Source organism: Oryx dammah, unplaced genomic scaffold (genome assembly GCF_014754425.2).
Source record: "Oryx dammah isolate SB20612 unplaced genomic scaffold, SCBI_Odam_1.1 HiC_scaffold_21, whole genome shotgun sequence".
NCBI classification, from domain to species: domain Eukaryota; kingdom Metazoa; phylum Chordata; class Mammalia; order Artiodactyla; family Bovidae; genus Oryx; species Oryx dammah.
Window position 1 is genome coordinate 38137018 of NW_024070205.1, and position 12771 is coordinate 38149788.

General features: G+C 49.9%; 1 protein-coding gene across 1 annotated transcript; it reads left to right on the forward strand.

The window, feature by feature from the left end:
- Positions 1-703: 703 nt before the first annotated feature.
- Positions 704-11590, forward strand: UBIAD1 (UbiA prenyltransferase domain containing 1). The gene is made up of 2 exons (XM_040263426.1): positions 704-1581; positions 9045-11590. The coding sequence occupies exons 1-2, from the start codon at positions 1071-1073 to the stop codon at positions 9530-9532; spliced, it is 999 nt and encodes a 332-aa protein (XP_040119360.1). The 5' UTR covers positions 704-1070; the 3' UTR covers positions 9533-11590.
- The last annotated feature ends 1181 nt before the right edge of the window (positions 11591-12771 follow it).

Consider the following 12771-nt stretch of genomic DNA (forward strand, 5'->3'; position numbering starts at 1 on the left):
ATTTCTTAGACAGCATTTCCCATTTCAGAGCTTCAGTTTTCCCACTTGAAAATGAAGGGATATAATTATACCTTCCTTATCACCCTCTACATGCTCCCTAGTTTTGTTCACTGCTGTATGCAGTAGGGGAGAAGGCAATGGCACCCCACTCCAGTACTCTTGCCTGGAAAATCCCATGGATAGAGGAGCCTGGTGGGCTGCAGTCCATGGGGTCGCTAAGAGTCGGACACGACTGAGTGACTTCACTTTCACTTTTCACTTTCATGCATTGGAGAAGGAAATGGCAACCCACTCCAGTGTTCTTGCCTGGAGAATCCCAGGGACGGGGGGAGCCTGGTGGGCCTCTGTCTGTGGGGTCGCACAGAGTCAGACAGGACTGAAGCGACTTAGCAGCAGCAGTATGCAGTAGGTGTTCAATAAATCTTGCTGCACACAGTGGGGGCTCAATTAACTTTTGTTGAATGAAAAACAGAATGAGTTCTATTTCCATGAGTGAAAGCTCCTGGTAAGTCGTAAAGCGACATGCATTTGTAGTCGTTTTCAACAAGACTCAAAGCAATTGTGCGTCCCCGATCTTGGGCAACAGAAGGGCGGGGCTGCTGGATCGCCACCCTACCTCGGCCCCGCCCCTAGGCATCTGGGCCCGCCCCGCCAGGGCCCCGCCCCTAACCCCGCCTCGGCCCTGGCCCAGGCCCAGGGCCGCGCTGCCGGCCGGTGTTTCCCGGCGGGCTTGAGGTGGCGGACGCACAAGATGGCGGCCCCGGCGGTCCCGGCGGCCCTGGCAGCCCCGGGGTGGCGGTCGCGGCTCGTGCTCGGGCTCTAGGGCGGGCGAGGCTGGGGTCAGGAAGCAGGCTTACACAGGTGACAGGAGGTCGGGGCGGTGCCGCCGGGCCTCCTGGGGTGCCAGGCCCACTCGCTGCAGCCCCCGGACCCCGCCGCCTCCCCATCCCTGTCTATGGTGGAAGCGAAGAAGGTCAGGTCCGTCGCCCCGCCCCGTCCGTCCTCGCCCTAGTGCGAACGCTGCGCAGTGGGTGGCTGACTACTACTGACTTAACACACGTGCAGCCTCCATGGCGGAGAAGATTAACATCCACGCAGGAGAGACGGCCAAGGTCGAGGACAGAGACCTGCTGGGGAACGGCTGTCCTCAGCAGGACAGACCTCCGCAGCGCTCGTGGAGGCAGAAGTGCGCCTCCTATGTCCTGGCCCTGCGGCCCTGGAGCTTCAGCGCCTCACTTACCCCGGTGGCCCTGGGCAGTGCCCTGGCATACAGATCCCAAGGCGTCCTGGATCCCAGGCTGTTGGTGGGTTGTGCCATAGCTGTCCTCGCGGTGCACGGGGCTGGCAATTTGGTCAACACTTATTACGACTTTTCCAAGGGCATTGACCACAAAAAGAGTGATGACAGGACCCTGGTGGACCGAATCTTGGAGCCCCAGGATGTCGTTCGGTTTGGAGTCTTCCTCTACACCTTGGGCTGTGTCTGTGCCGCTTGCCTCTACTGTCTGTCCCCTCTCAAACTGGAGCACTTAGCGCTCATCTACTTCGGAGGCCTGTCTGGCTCCTTTCTCTACACAGGAGGTAAGTTGGCCTCTTTGCTGCAAGTCTTAGTTGCATGAAAACTACAGTTTACTTAGGAATTATAGGGCTCTCGAAGAAGTGTCAAAGGTTATTTTCTGAATTAGGCCATTTTATGTGGAATCTATAATGTTTGGGCCATGTGGATTTGGGGGATAACATTTTTGGCTTGGCTTATGGATGTTAGGAATAACTCATATATACGGTATATAGGCCCGTTGGCACAGCCAGAAAAAGATAACACGTGATCAGAGATTGTGAGAGGGAGGTGAGGGAGTTGGCTCAACAGGTGTCTGGAAGAAGGTAACATTTGAGCAAAGACTGTAGGAGGTGACAGATGAGGGAGATGGCTGAGCAGTTATCTGCAGGAAGAGTATGTTGGAACAGCAGTTGCCAAAGGCCTTAAGGCAGGAGTGTCCCTGAAAATGTTGGAGAACAGCATGGAGTCCAGGGTGTGCACGAGGGAGACAGTAAAAGGAGGTGAAGTAAAAGCAGTATGTTTGGGCAAGGCAGTGTGGCGCAAAGATGACATAGGCCTTAGTGTTTTGAAACAATTACTCTGGCTAAGTTATTGAGAATGGATAAAGGAGGGCGAGGGGAGAAGCAGGAACACCCAGGAATCTGTCAAGTAAAACAGGCAAGAGATATCTGGTGGCTTGAATCAGGGTGGGATTAGTGGAGAGAGAAGTAGTAGTTAAATTCCCAATATATCTTGGAGGTAGGCAGGGTGTGCTAATAGATGGGACGTGAGACAGGAGAGGAACAGGAATTAAATACATCTCTGAAAAAAAAAAAACATCCAAACAAACATAACTCTAAGGTTTTGGCCTGAGCAACTGAAATAGTGAAGTTGATGTGGAGTGAGAGAGAGAAGATTGAAAATAGGTTTGTGGAGAGAAAATGGAGACATTGACTTTGGACATCTTAATATATCAGATCTCCATGTGGAGTCTGAGTTCAGAGGAGAGGTCTGACCTGGAGATAGAGACTTTTGAGAGTCTTTGCACATAGATTACGTTGTACAACAGGGTGAGAGCCCAGAGGAGGGGTTGTTGACAGATACCCCGGGGCGCCCCAATATTAAGAAGTGAGAGGAGAAGACTGGCCAAGGGAACTGTGATGGAGCATCGGAAGGAGAAAGAAGAAAAGCAGGACTGACTGGTGATCTGGCAGCCAGGTGTAAAAAGTTCTGTGAGGGAAATCAGTAGAGTGCTGAAATTGAGTGAATGTGTAAGGTGCTGGTGGAGGAAAGAGGCCCTCTGTGAAGGTGGCACTTAAACTAAGCTTTGAAGGACAAGGAGCCAGCCACGGGGCAGAATTGGGGTCTGAGTCAGGTCCTTCAGGACTGAAGGAACAGCAGATGCAAATATCCTGGGGTAGGGAAGGGCTTGGCTTCTCAGGATTTGCTGAAAGACCAGCATAATCAAGAGGGAGGCTGAGATGTAGCCGTCAAGGGAGGCAGGGACTAGATCATACTGGTCTCATAGGGCCTCAGTCTCAGCTGGTTCCTCGTCACTCCCAAGCCTAGTCCTTAGACCTCTTTTCTCTAGCTCCATTTATTCCCTTGGCGATTTCAGCCACTCTCATGGCTTCTATCGCCATCTATTAAGCTGGTGAGTCTCAGATTTCTACCTCTGGACCAGATATCTCCACTAACTCCAAACTCAGATCCCACTTCTTATTTATTTATTTACTTTTGGCTGTGCTGGGTCTTTGTTGCTGTGCACAGGCTTTCTGTAGTTGTGGTGAGCCGGGGCGACTCTTCATTGTGGTTCTCGGGTTTCTCCTTGTGGTGGCCTCTGTTGTTGCGGAGCACAGGCTCGAGGCACACCAGCTTCAGTAGTTGCAGCTGCAGGCTCTAGAGTGTAGGCCCATTAGTTGTGGCACTTAGGCTTAGTTGTTCCTCGGCATGTGGGATCTTTTCGGGCCAGGGATCAAACCCATGTCCCCTGCACTGGCAGACAGATTCTTAATCACTGGAGCACCTGGGAAGCCCCAAGGTCCAACTTCAGTAACTTCTCTTAGAGGTTATAGGCATCTCAACCTTGACGTGTCTGAGACCAAATTCTTGATCTTCTCCCCCCCAAAACCTGCTGTACCCTCAGCTTTCCCCTTCTCACTCGATGGCAACTCCATCCTTCTAGTTCTTCAGGCTGCAAATCTTGGGCATCACCCCTGACTCTGCTTTCTCACATCTCACATCCAGACTGTCAGCAAGTCCCGTTGACTCTCCTTATAAAATGCATTTGGGGCCAGACCACTTCTCATCCCCTCCCACCACTGCCACTGTCATTTCCCTTGATTATTGCGGCTGATGCTTTACCGATCTCTGTGCATCCACCCTTGTCCCTTTCAGGGTGCTCCTGGATCAGCAGCCAGAGTACTTCTGTAGCCGTGTCAGTCCTCTGCTCAAAACTCTCCTTGGCTCCCATATCGTTTAAGTCTTTACAATGACTCCCAGGGCCTGGCATTATCTTCTCACCCCCCACCTCCCCCAGCTCTCTGACCTGCGCTCCTCCTCACCACGCTCCAGCCACACTGCCCTCCCAGCTGTATCTGGGATGCATCAGGCATGCTCCTGCCTCCGGTCCTTTGCAGATGCTCTCTCCTCTGTTTAGAACGCTGTTTACCCACCTATGTGTATGATTTGTTTTCTAACCACCACCCATTTGCTCAAATGTCAGCTGCTTGGTAAGGCCTTTTTTTCTACCCTATTTAAAACTACAAAACAATAAGGCTTTCTGCAGCAGCTGAAAAAAATAAAATCACACTCCCTCTCTGTGTTTTCCTTACACTACCTTCCTCTACACTATCTTCCTTATTGCTTTTCTCTACTTTTTCTACACAGCACACATCACATTCTAACCACGGAAAGTATTTACTGTGTTAGTTACCTTCCCACTTAGACTGTAAGCTCCCTGGGGGTAGGGATTTTAGTCTCTGTTCTCTGCTGAACCCCATGGTGTCCAGAACAGTGCCCGCCTGGCATGTAGTCAGTACTTAATATTTATTGAACGAATAAATGGGGATACATTGAAATGTATTGAGTGGAGGAATGACGTAATCTGACATGATTTTTTTTGACATTGGCTTTATTGATATATAATTGATGAACAGTGGAATGCATGGATTTTCAACCTTACAGTTTGATGAATCTTGACAAATATTAATACATACAGCTGTATAACTCATGTTGTTGTTCAGTTATCCAGTCATGTCTGACCCTTTATGACCTCATGGACTGCAGCACACCAGGCCTCTCTGTCCCTCGCCATCTCCTGAAGTTTGCCCAAGTTCATATCTGTTGCATCGGTGATGCCGTCCAGCCATCTCATCCTTTGACGCCCTCTTCTCCTTCTGCCCTCAATCTTTTCCAGCATCAGGGAGTTTTCCAGTGAGTTGTCTGTTTGCATCAGATGACCAAAATACTGGCGTTTCAGCTTCAGCCTCAGTCCTTCCAATGAATATTCAAGGTTGATCTCTCTTAAGATTGGCTGGTTTGATTGATAACCCATACCCCATCATAATACAGACCATTTTCATCACCCCCAAAAGCTTCCTTGTGCTTCTTCCATTTCAGCTCCACTCTCTCCATCTAGTGGGAACCACTGCAACCACTGTTCTTACTTCTTTCACATGGATTCCTTTTGCCTGATTCATGTACATGGAATCATTCAGTATGAATTCTTGTGCCTGTTTTTGAGTTTCATTGTGTTGTGATGTGGTCAGTAGTTGCTTGTATCTCTGAGAGGTAGCCATTGTATGAACATATCACAGTTTGTTTATCTGTTATTCTGTTCAGTGACTTCTGGATTTTTTCCGTATTTTGGCTATCATGATTGAACATTCCTTTTCAAGTCTTCTGTGGATATTTGTGCTTGTTTTTTCTTGGGTAAAAGCCTAGGAATCAGATTACTGGGTCGTAGGGTAGATGACGTTTAATTTTATGAGCTGCCAAAGTGTTTCCTAAAGTGCTTCTACTTTGTTTACCTTCCCATCAGCAAGGCATGAGAGTTCCAGTTACTCCATGTCCTTGCCAACATTTCGATTTGTTTTAACAAATTCCTTCTGGCTGGCTGTGTAGAGAACTGGCCCGGGATTTCACTGTGCTGGGCCCTGTGGAAAGTGGTGTTGGGAGGAGGGGATGCCTAAAAGGAAACTCCCAGGTGGGCCACACCTCTGAATCAGGTGGAGCTCGTGAGCCTTGGGTCATACATGCTGAAAACAGGACTTTCGGCTCAAAGGCTGTGTCATTTTCTAGTGTCAGATAACCTCAAGAAGGTTGACAGACCTCTCATCCTCAGCTGAACTTTGTGGTTGGTTTTTGTGCAAGGTCTGTTGAAGGTGGGGGCTTATCTTTGCAGGCACAGGTTTCTCTTCAACCTTCTGTTGTTCAGTCGCGCAGTTGTGTCCGACTCTTTGTGACCCCATGGACTGCAGCACGCCAGGCTTCCCTGTCCTTCACTATCTCCCAGAGTTTGCTCAAACTCATGTCCATTGAATCGGTAACATACTCCTTTCCTGTTCAGCCTTGTTCACGTCTTTTTTTTTGCCAGGCGACTTAACGAGGTGTTCTTGGGTACTGTCGCCAGATGTCACTCAAAGCTATAGAGCTGTTCTGTTTCTTTCCATAGAGTCCCAAGGTCTGCCTGGAGATCTGAGGAAATAAACGAAGGAATGGGCAGCTGGTGGAGAAACTTGCTGGATCAGTAGTTGGAGCAATCCTGCCTGTCATCTTCCTTGGGCAGGGGCAGTTGCCTAAATGTGTGAGATGTCACACGAGACATCAGTTTCCTCATTTAGAGCTCACATGCTGCTGGAGAGACCTTCCTCCTGTAGGGCGTGTCCTCCCACAACCAAATTATTTATCAAAATACTGCGTGGGGAGTACAGAATGAGTTTGCTGGGTGTTGGTGGGACTCAGGGACCATGCCTGTTATACCCTATCCCAGAGATGCTTCATTTCCAAGAACCAGCCATGGTCATTTAGCACTGAAGAGTCCCAACCACAAGTCTGGAGGTAAACTTGCACTGCGTCTTGTTCTTCAGCTGCCAAGCCTTTAGATTCCCTACAGATAATATCTCTCATATTTAATTGTTTAAAATGCAATTTATGATCCAATAGTTTTTTGTTTTTTTTTTTTTAACTTTCTGATCCTGGGGCCATGTCTTAGTAACTTCTTTAGATCAGAGGTTTCCCAAGCTTCTGTATCAACATATGTGTGGGTCGCTTCTTTGAGTGGGTGCTTCTTGCTCTTCCTGCGCTCCTTTTCCTGTTTCAGTCCTAGTGGGACATTTTTGACGATCTTGGTCCCAAATTCCAGGTGCTTGTTACTGTAGCTCTGTGTTCAGGTCAGCCTGTCAGGTTTGAGGAGCCAGCTGTGCCCTTGTGAAACATACTGGTTTGTGGGAGAGAGGGAGATTAAGAATTAGAAGTGTGGGAATTCGCCAGAGAGCCAGTGCTTAGGACTCCGTGTTTCTACTGCAGGGGACATGGGTTCAATCCCTGCTTGAGGATCTAAGATCCTTCATGCCACTCGGCACCAAAAAAAAAAAAAAAAAGAATTACAAGTGTGGAATTTATGAAAGTCAGGATGCTATGGTGCATATTGCAAGGGGACTGAATATGGTCTCAGGCTGAGGAAGGCGGCTGAGGAATGACCTTTAAAGTCTTGAGGGGTTGAACAGGAGTTGACCAGGCAAGAGGCTGGAGGTGGGGGAGTGTCTGAAGGCCCCGAGGAACTGAGAGGAACGGAAGGATGTAGAGGTGGGGAGGGGAGGAGAGCTCAGAACGAGGCAGGGCCAGGCCAAGGCTGACTCAGGTGAGAGTTGGGGCTGTTCTTACCCTGAGGACAACTTGTTGATAAGGGTGTTCTGGTATGTGTTTGTGGAAGGGCACAGCCAGCTTAGTGTTTTGAGAGGACCATTCTGGCTGCAGGGGCTTCCCAGGTGGCTCAGTGGTAAATAACACGCCTGCCAGTGCAGGAGACGCATTGGGTCAGGAGGACCCCCTGGAGAAGAAAGTGGCAACCCACTCCAGTATTCTTGTCTGGGAAGGCCCATTCACAGAGGAGCCTGGTGGGCTACAGTCCATTGGGTTGCAAAGAGGTGGACAGAACTTAGCGACTGAACAACAAATTCTGGCTGCACTGTGGAGATGCGATTCAGGATGAAGGAGGGGAGGCAGTTATGAAACCTGAAGCTGAGGGACCAGTTGAGCATCTCGGAGGGTTGGGGGTGGGAATGCAGCGCATACGATGACCCTGACTTGGACTTGGGGATAGAGGGAGGCAGGATGGAGCGTGGCTTTGGGGATGGAGAAACTGGGCTGGTTTGAAAGACAAGATTTGAGGTCGATCAGGAGCACAGGAGGGAAAAATGAGGGATCATTCAGCGTTTTAACTTCACGGGAACCAGAGACGAGGGAAGCAGTGTTGTAACTTCACCTTCTTAGCTTGTCTTCCTTATTATATGGGTGAAAGTTTCTCTGTATGGAGTTTGGGAACCCTAAAATTTTGCTGAGGTTAACTGGGGGCTTTCAAAACCAGAAGATGCTGCCAGAGGTTGTGGCTGAAAAGGAAGAAGCTGGGATGGATATTCCACGAGGGGCTAATCTCACGGTGTTCCTGACAGGAGCAGTGTCTTACGGGGCTGGTGGATGGTGAAAGAAAGCCAAGCCCTGGACTATAAGGCCTGTGAGAGCCTTCATGGACTCCCCATTGAACTGTGTGTGACTGGGAACCCCCTGCTCTTTTTTCCAAAAACTTTTCCAATTTTTAATGTACACAATTTTTAAAGATTAGTTTCCACTTACAGTTATATAGAATACGGGCTGTATTCACTTTGTTGTACAATACATCCTGGAGCCTGTCTTACACTCAGTAGTTTGGACCTCCCCTTACCCCACCCTTGTTCTGCCCCTCCCCCTCCCCCTCCAGCTGGTAACCACTAGTTTGGGAAGCCCCAGCTCTTTGTGTCAGGGCTTTGTTGGGGGACATGGATGCAAAGTCCCTTCAGTCATATCTCTTTGAGCCCTCCAAGCTCCTCTGTCCCTGGGATTCTCCAGGCAAGAATACTGGAGTGGTTTGTCATGCCCTTCTCGAGGGGATCTTCCCCAGGCAGGGATCAAACCTGTGTCTCTTATGTCTCCTGCCTTGGTAGGGAGTGTTCTTTACCACTAGCCCCACTTGGGAAGCCCTTTTGTTGAGGGACAGCAGGAAGGAAAACCCAGGGATGACTCAGACTGAACTGGGTGTGAAAGGATTAGTCTTTTCTGACCCTCTGTGTCACCAGAGGAGAATTTGGATTTTGCTCTGGAGGGGAGGGGAATACAACCACTGCCCTGCCTCCCAGTCTAAGAAGAAAATGCCCTGCCCAGCCACAGGCAGCCTGCCTTTCCACTGGAGAACAGCCCCGCAGTTTCCAGCCCTGATCTCACGCCAACTCTCTGGGTTTTCTGACCATAGGAATTGGACTCAAGTACCTGGCTCTGGGGGACCTCGTCATCCTCATCACGTTCGGCCCGCTGGCTGTGATGTTCGCCTACGCCGTCCAGGTGGGGTCCCTGGCGGTCTTCCCACTGCTCTACGCCATCCCCCTCGCCCTTAGCACAGAGGCCATCCTCCATTCCAACAACACCCGGGACATGGAGTCAGACCGGGAGGCTGGCATCGTCACACTCGCCATCCTCATCGGGCCCACGCTGTCCTATGTGCTCTACAACACCCTGCTCTTCCTGCCCTACCTGGTCTTCAGCATCCTGGCTGTACACTGCAGCATCAGCCTGGCTCTGCCCCTGCTCACCATCCCCATGGCCTTCTCCCTTGAGAGGCAGTTCCGAAGCCAGACCTTCAACAAACTGCCCCAAAAGACTGCCAAGCTCAACCTTCTGCTGGGCCTCTTCTATGTGTTTGGCATCATCCTGGCACCAGCAGGCAGTCTGCCCAAACTCTAAGGGGATCAGTGCACCCTTCCCACATACAATGTGCCCCCCTTTCTTAGGATGTATTGAAGGCAGTGTCTGAGGAGAGAAGGTGATTCAGCACCGAGGGGCCTACAGATGGCTTGTGAACTCCCACCTTTTTTTATTATTACATTCTTAAAGAAAATGTTTTGTTTTTGTTATTTTATTCCATTTTATGGGGACTCCGGAAACCACTCTGGCCTCAGAAAGTAAATCGGACACACAGCCCTTGTTTTATTTATAATTTCCACTAGAGGGTGTTGTCAGGTTACTTTTAAGTGGATTAAAATGCCCTGAGACTTGGCGAAGGAGCCGCCAGGATTGGCCTCCTGTCCCGAAAGAGCCGTAGTGACTGAGCCAAATGTCCTCGGTACCTTGGTCTGTTGGGATGTGTGGTGATGATCCCCCGTGACCAGGAGCGCCTGTCTCACCCTGAGCTCTCGGGTCCAGTACTGCGCTGCCCCACTGGGCTCCTGGCTTTTTGCCTACATTGTGACTCAAATCCTTTCATCCTCCCTTCACGTATTGCCACAGTTGAGGAGAAGCGTCAGATTGCCACACAGCAAGGCATTCGGGCTGGGGACTTGGAAGGAATTTAAAACCACCCTGGAGGTAGCTGAGAAAATCATTCTGCTTTTGGAGAGAAAACTGGCAGGGCAGCTGGTTTCCCTGTGGAACCCACTGGTCTGACAGGAAGGGACTTCCCCCCCGCCACCGCCCACCTCCTCGTCCTTTTAGTAACTAGTAGGTGCTCTGAAATTGGGGAGGTCTGCTGTCCTTGCCAGCTACTGGAGGCCCACAGGGCACCTCTCTTTGTCCTTCTTTGCTGTTCCTCGTGCTCCCCTATGACCACCCTCATTTCTTCCTGGTCCTCATTTGTGTGTTTCCCATCCGTTGTTTAGTTGCTAAGTTGTGTCCGACTCTTTGCAACTGCATGGACAGTAGCCTGCCAGGCTCACCTTTCCATGGGGTTTCCCAGCAAGGAATACTGGAGTGGGTTGCCATTTCCTTCTCCAAGCTATGGAGCCCTGCTATTTGGGCAGCAGCTTAGCAGAGATGAGTCAGGGATGGTTGCCCCTTTTCAGAGAACTAAAGGATGAGCTAACCCAGGACAGTAGCCCGTCCATGAGTGAATAAGCCAGTGGTCAAACAGTCCTGACCCTGATCACCCAAAATGTCAGGCCTACCAGTAAAGAAACTACGTCTTCCTCCTTTTGTCCTGTACTGACCCAAATTCTCCCGAAGGCTTGTCTTGCCTTTTGTGGGATAGTTTGCACCCAGAGTGGGGAGGGGGCCAGATTCCAAAGTTGATCCAAGTTGCTTTTCATTTCACTGTCCATGCAATGTAGCTTTCTGGGCTAGAATTGCTTGGTTGCCTTGGGTCCAAGACAGAACTAGATCGAGGCTGTTATCATCATTTTTTTTCCTGTGGTGATTAAAGCCACTCTGGCAGGTATGTCAGGGTCTTGACCTGCAGAAAATAACATCAGAACCAACTCTTCATCCTTAAAATCAGGCCAGTTGTAACTTGGCTTCTTGAGTTAGAATTAGGCATCTTACTTGGAAAAAACACATTTGCAGAAGTTGGAAGTTACAGTTCTTCTAAAGTTAATGGTGGTCTGTCTGCAGAGTTCCAGAATCCTCGAAGAGTGCAGAGCCCAGTAAGGAGGGTGAGGAGGACAGCACTCTCACCTGCCTGCCTTCCCAGCACCATTTTTGTTTTATGCCAGGCTTGTGGCATTTTGGTGCTCTCGGGAGTCCTGCCTTCAAAGACCAGCAGGGCGTTGTCACAAGTCTTAGCCCTGAAGCTGTGGGGCTGAGAGCTCCCTGTGTCCATAGACCAGACCACCTTGGTAAGGCCTTCTATCGGGGCTGTCAGTTAACTTCTGCACTGTTTCTGGTGCAGGTTTTAATGCATATTTTTATATATAAATCTTTCTAAAAGGCCAGATTCGGTGCCAGGCTTTATATGCAGGTCCCTATAATTTGTATTACACCCCTTGATTCAATGAAAGTTTTCTTTAGACTTGTTAATAAAACCATTTTTTTTTAATAAAAAAAAGGAAAATGTGTGTCAGTGGTCTGGCTTCCAGTTTCCCTGTGTTCTCCTCGTGCTACTTGTCTCATCGTCTGCTTGTGAACTCTTGACTCATAAACCTCAGGAGACCAGCACGGGCACATGGGTGGGGGCGGGATGCCCGATCTTTGATGATGAGTTTGACTGGATTCGACGAGCCCTTAGAAAAGACAGTAGTGACCTCTCTGAGCCATTATGGGTTTGCCAAGAGCCAGTCAGGCCAGATTAACCTCTGCTTTTTCCTACTTTCACTTTTCTCCAGTGGGTCACTGTGCCGATAGATGGAGAATGTGCAGACAGAGGACATTTGGTTTTCTGCCGGGCATTTGACAGTATGTCCTCTAGAACACAGCCAGCAAAGATACATGGAATGGATAACAGTCTAGTTAGGTGAATTTCTGCAAGACTGAAAAGGCTGCTTTGCTGTGTCAAAGGAAGACTTTACCACAAGTGAATATGAAGCAGTGCGCTTGGGTCCCCCCACACCACTATATGCCATCAGAAGGGGAAGCTCCACGGAGTGACAGCAGCAGATGTGGTAGGTGTTGATGACCCTGAGATACAGCTTCACATGCTTTTAAATCTGTGAGTCAGACTTACTCTGCTCCCCGGTGGACATGGATGGAAATTCAGCCTCAGTCATCTCTTGGATCAGTTCTGGTCTCCTTAGGACTGCCCAGGACCCCTGTGCCTCCGTGGGGCCAGAGCCAGGAATACTGGCTGGGTCCTAGCTCCATCTGCTCACTGTGTGTAAGGTTCCCTGCTATTTCAAGCTTGGGGGTGGCCCTGGAATTTACCCTTGTTTCTTGGACACTCTGCTCTAGAAGGGTTCAAAATGCCCCCGACAAAGCCTTCCTTGCTGAGTACCATGGGCCTAGGGGGCTCTTGTCCCGGCCACTCCATTCCCATTTCGGCCCAGTCCTGTGGAAGCTTTCACTTTGTCCTTGAACTGCCTCATCCACCTGACCTACTCGAAGCATTTCCCTCCTGCCCCACCCTGGTAGCTCAGACAGTAAAGAATCTGCCCACAATGTGGGAGACCCAGGTTTAATTGCTGGGTTGGGGAAGATCCCCTGGAGAAGGGAATGGCTACCCGCTCCAGTATTGCCTGGAGAATTCCATAGAGAATCCTGGTGGGCTGTAGTCCATGGGA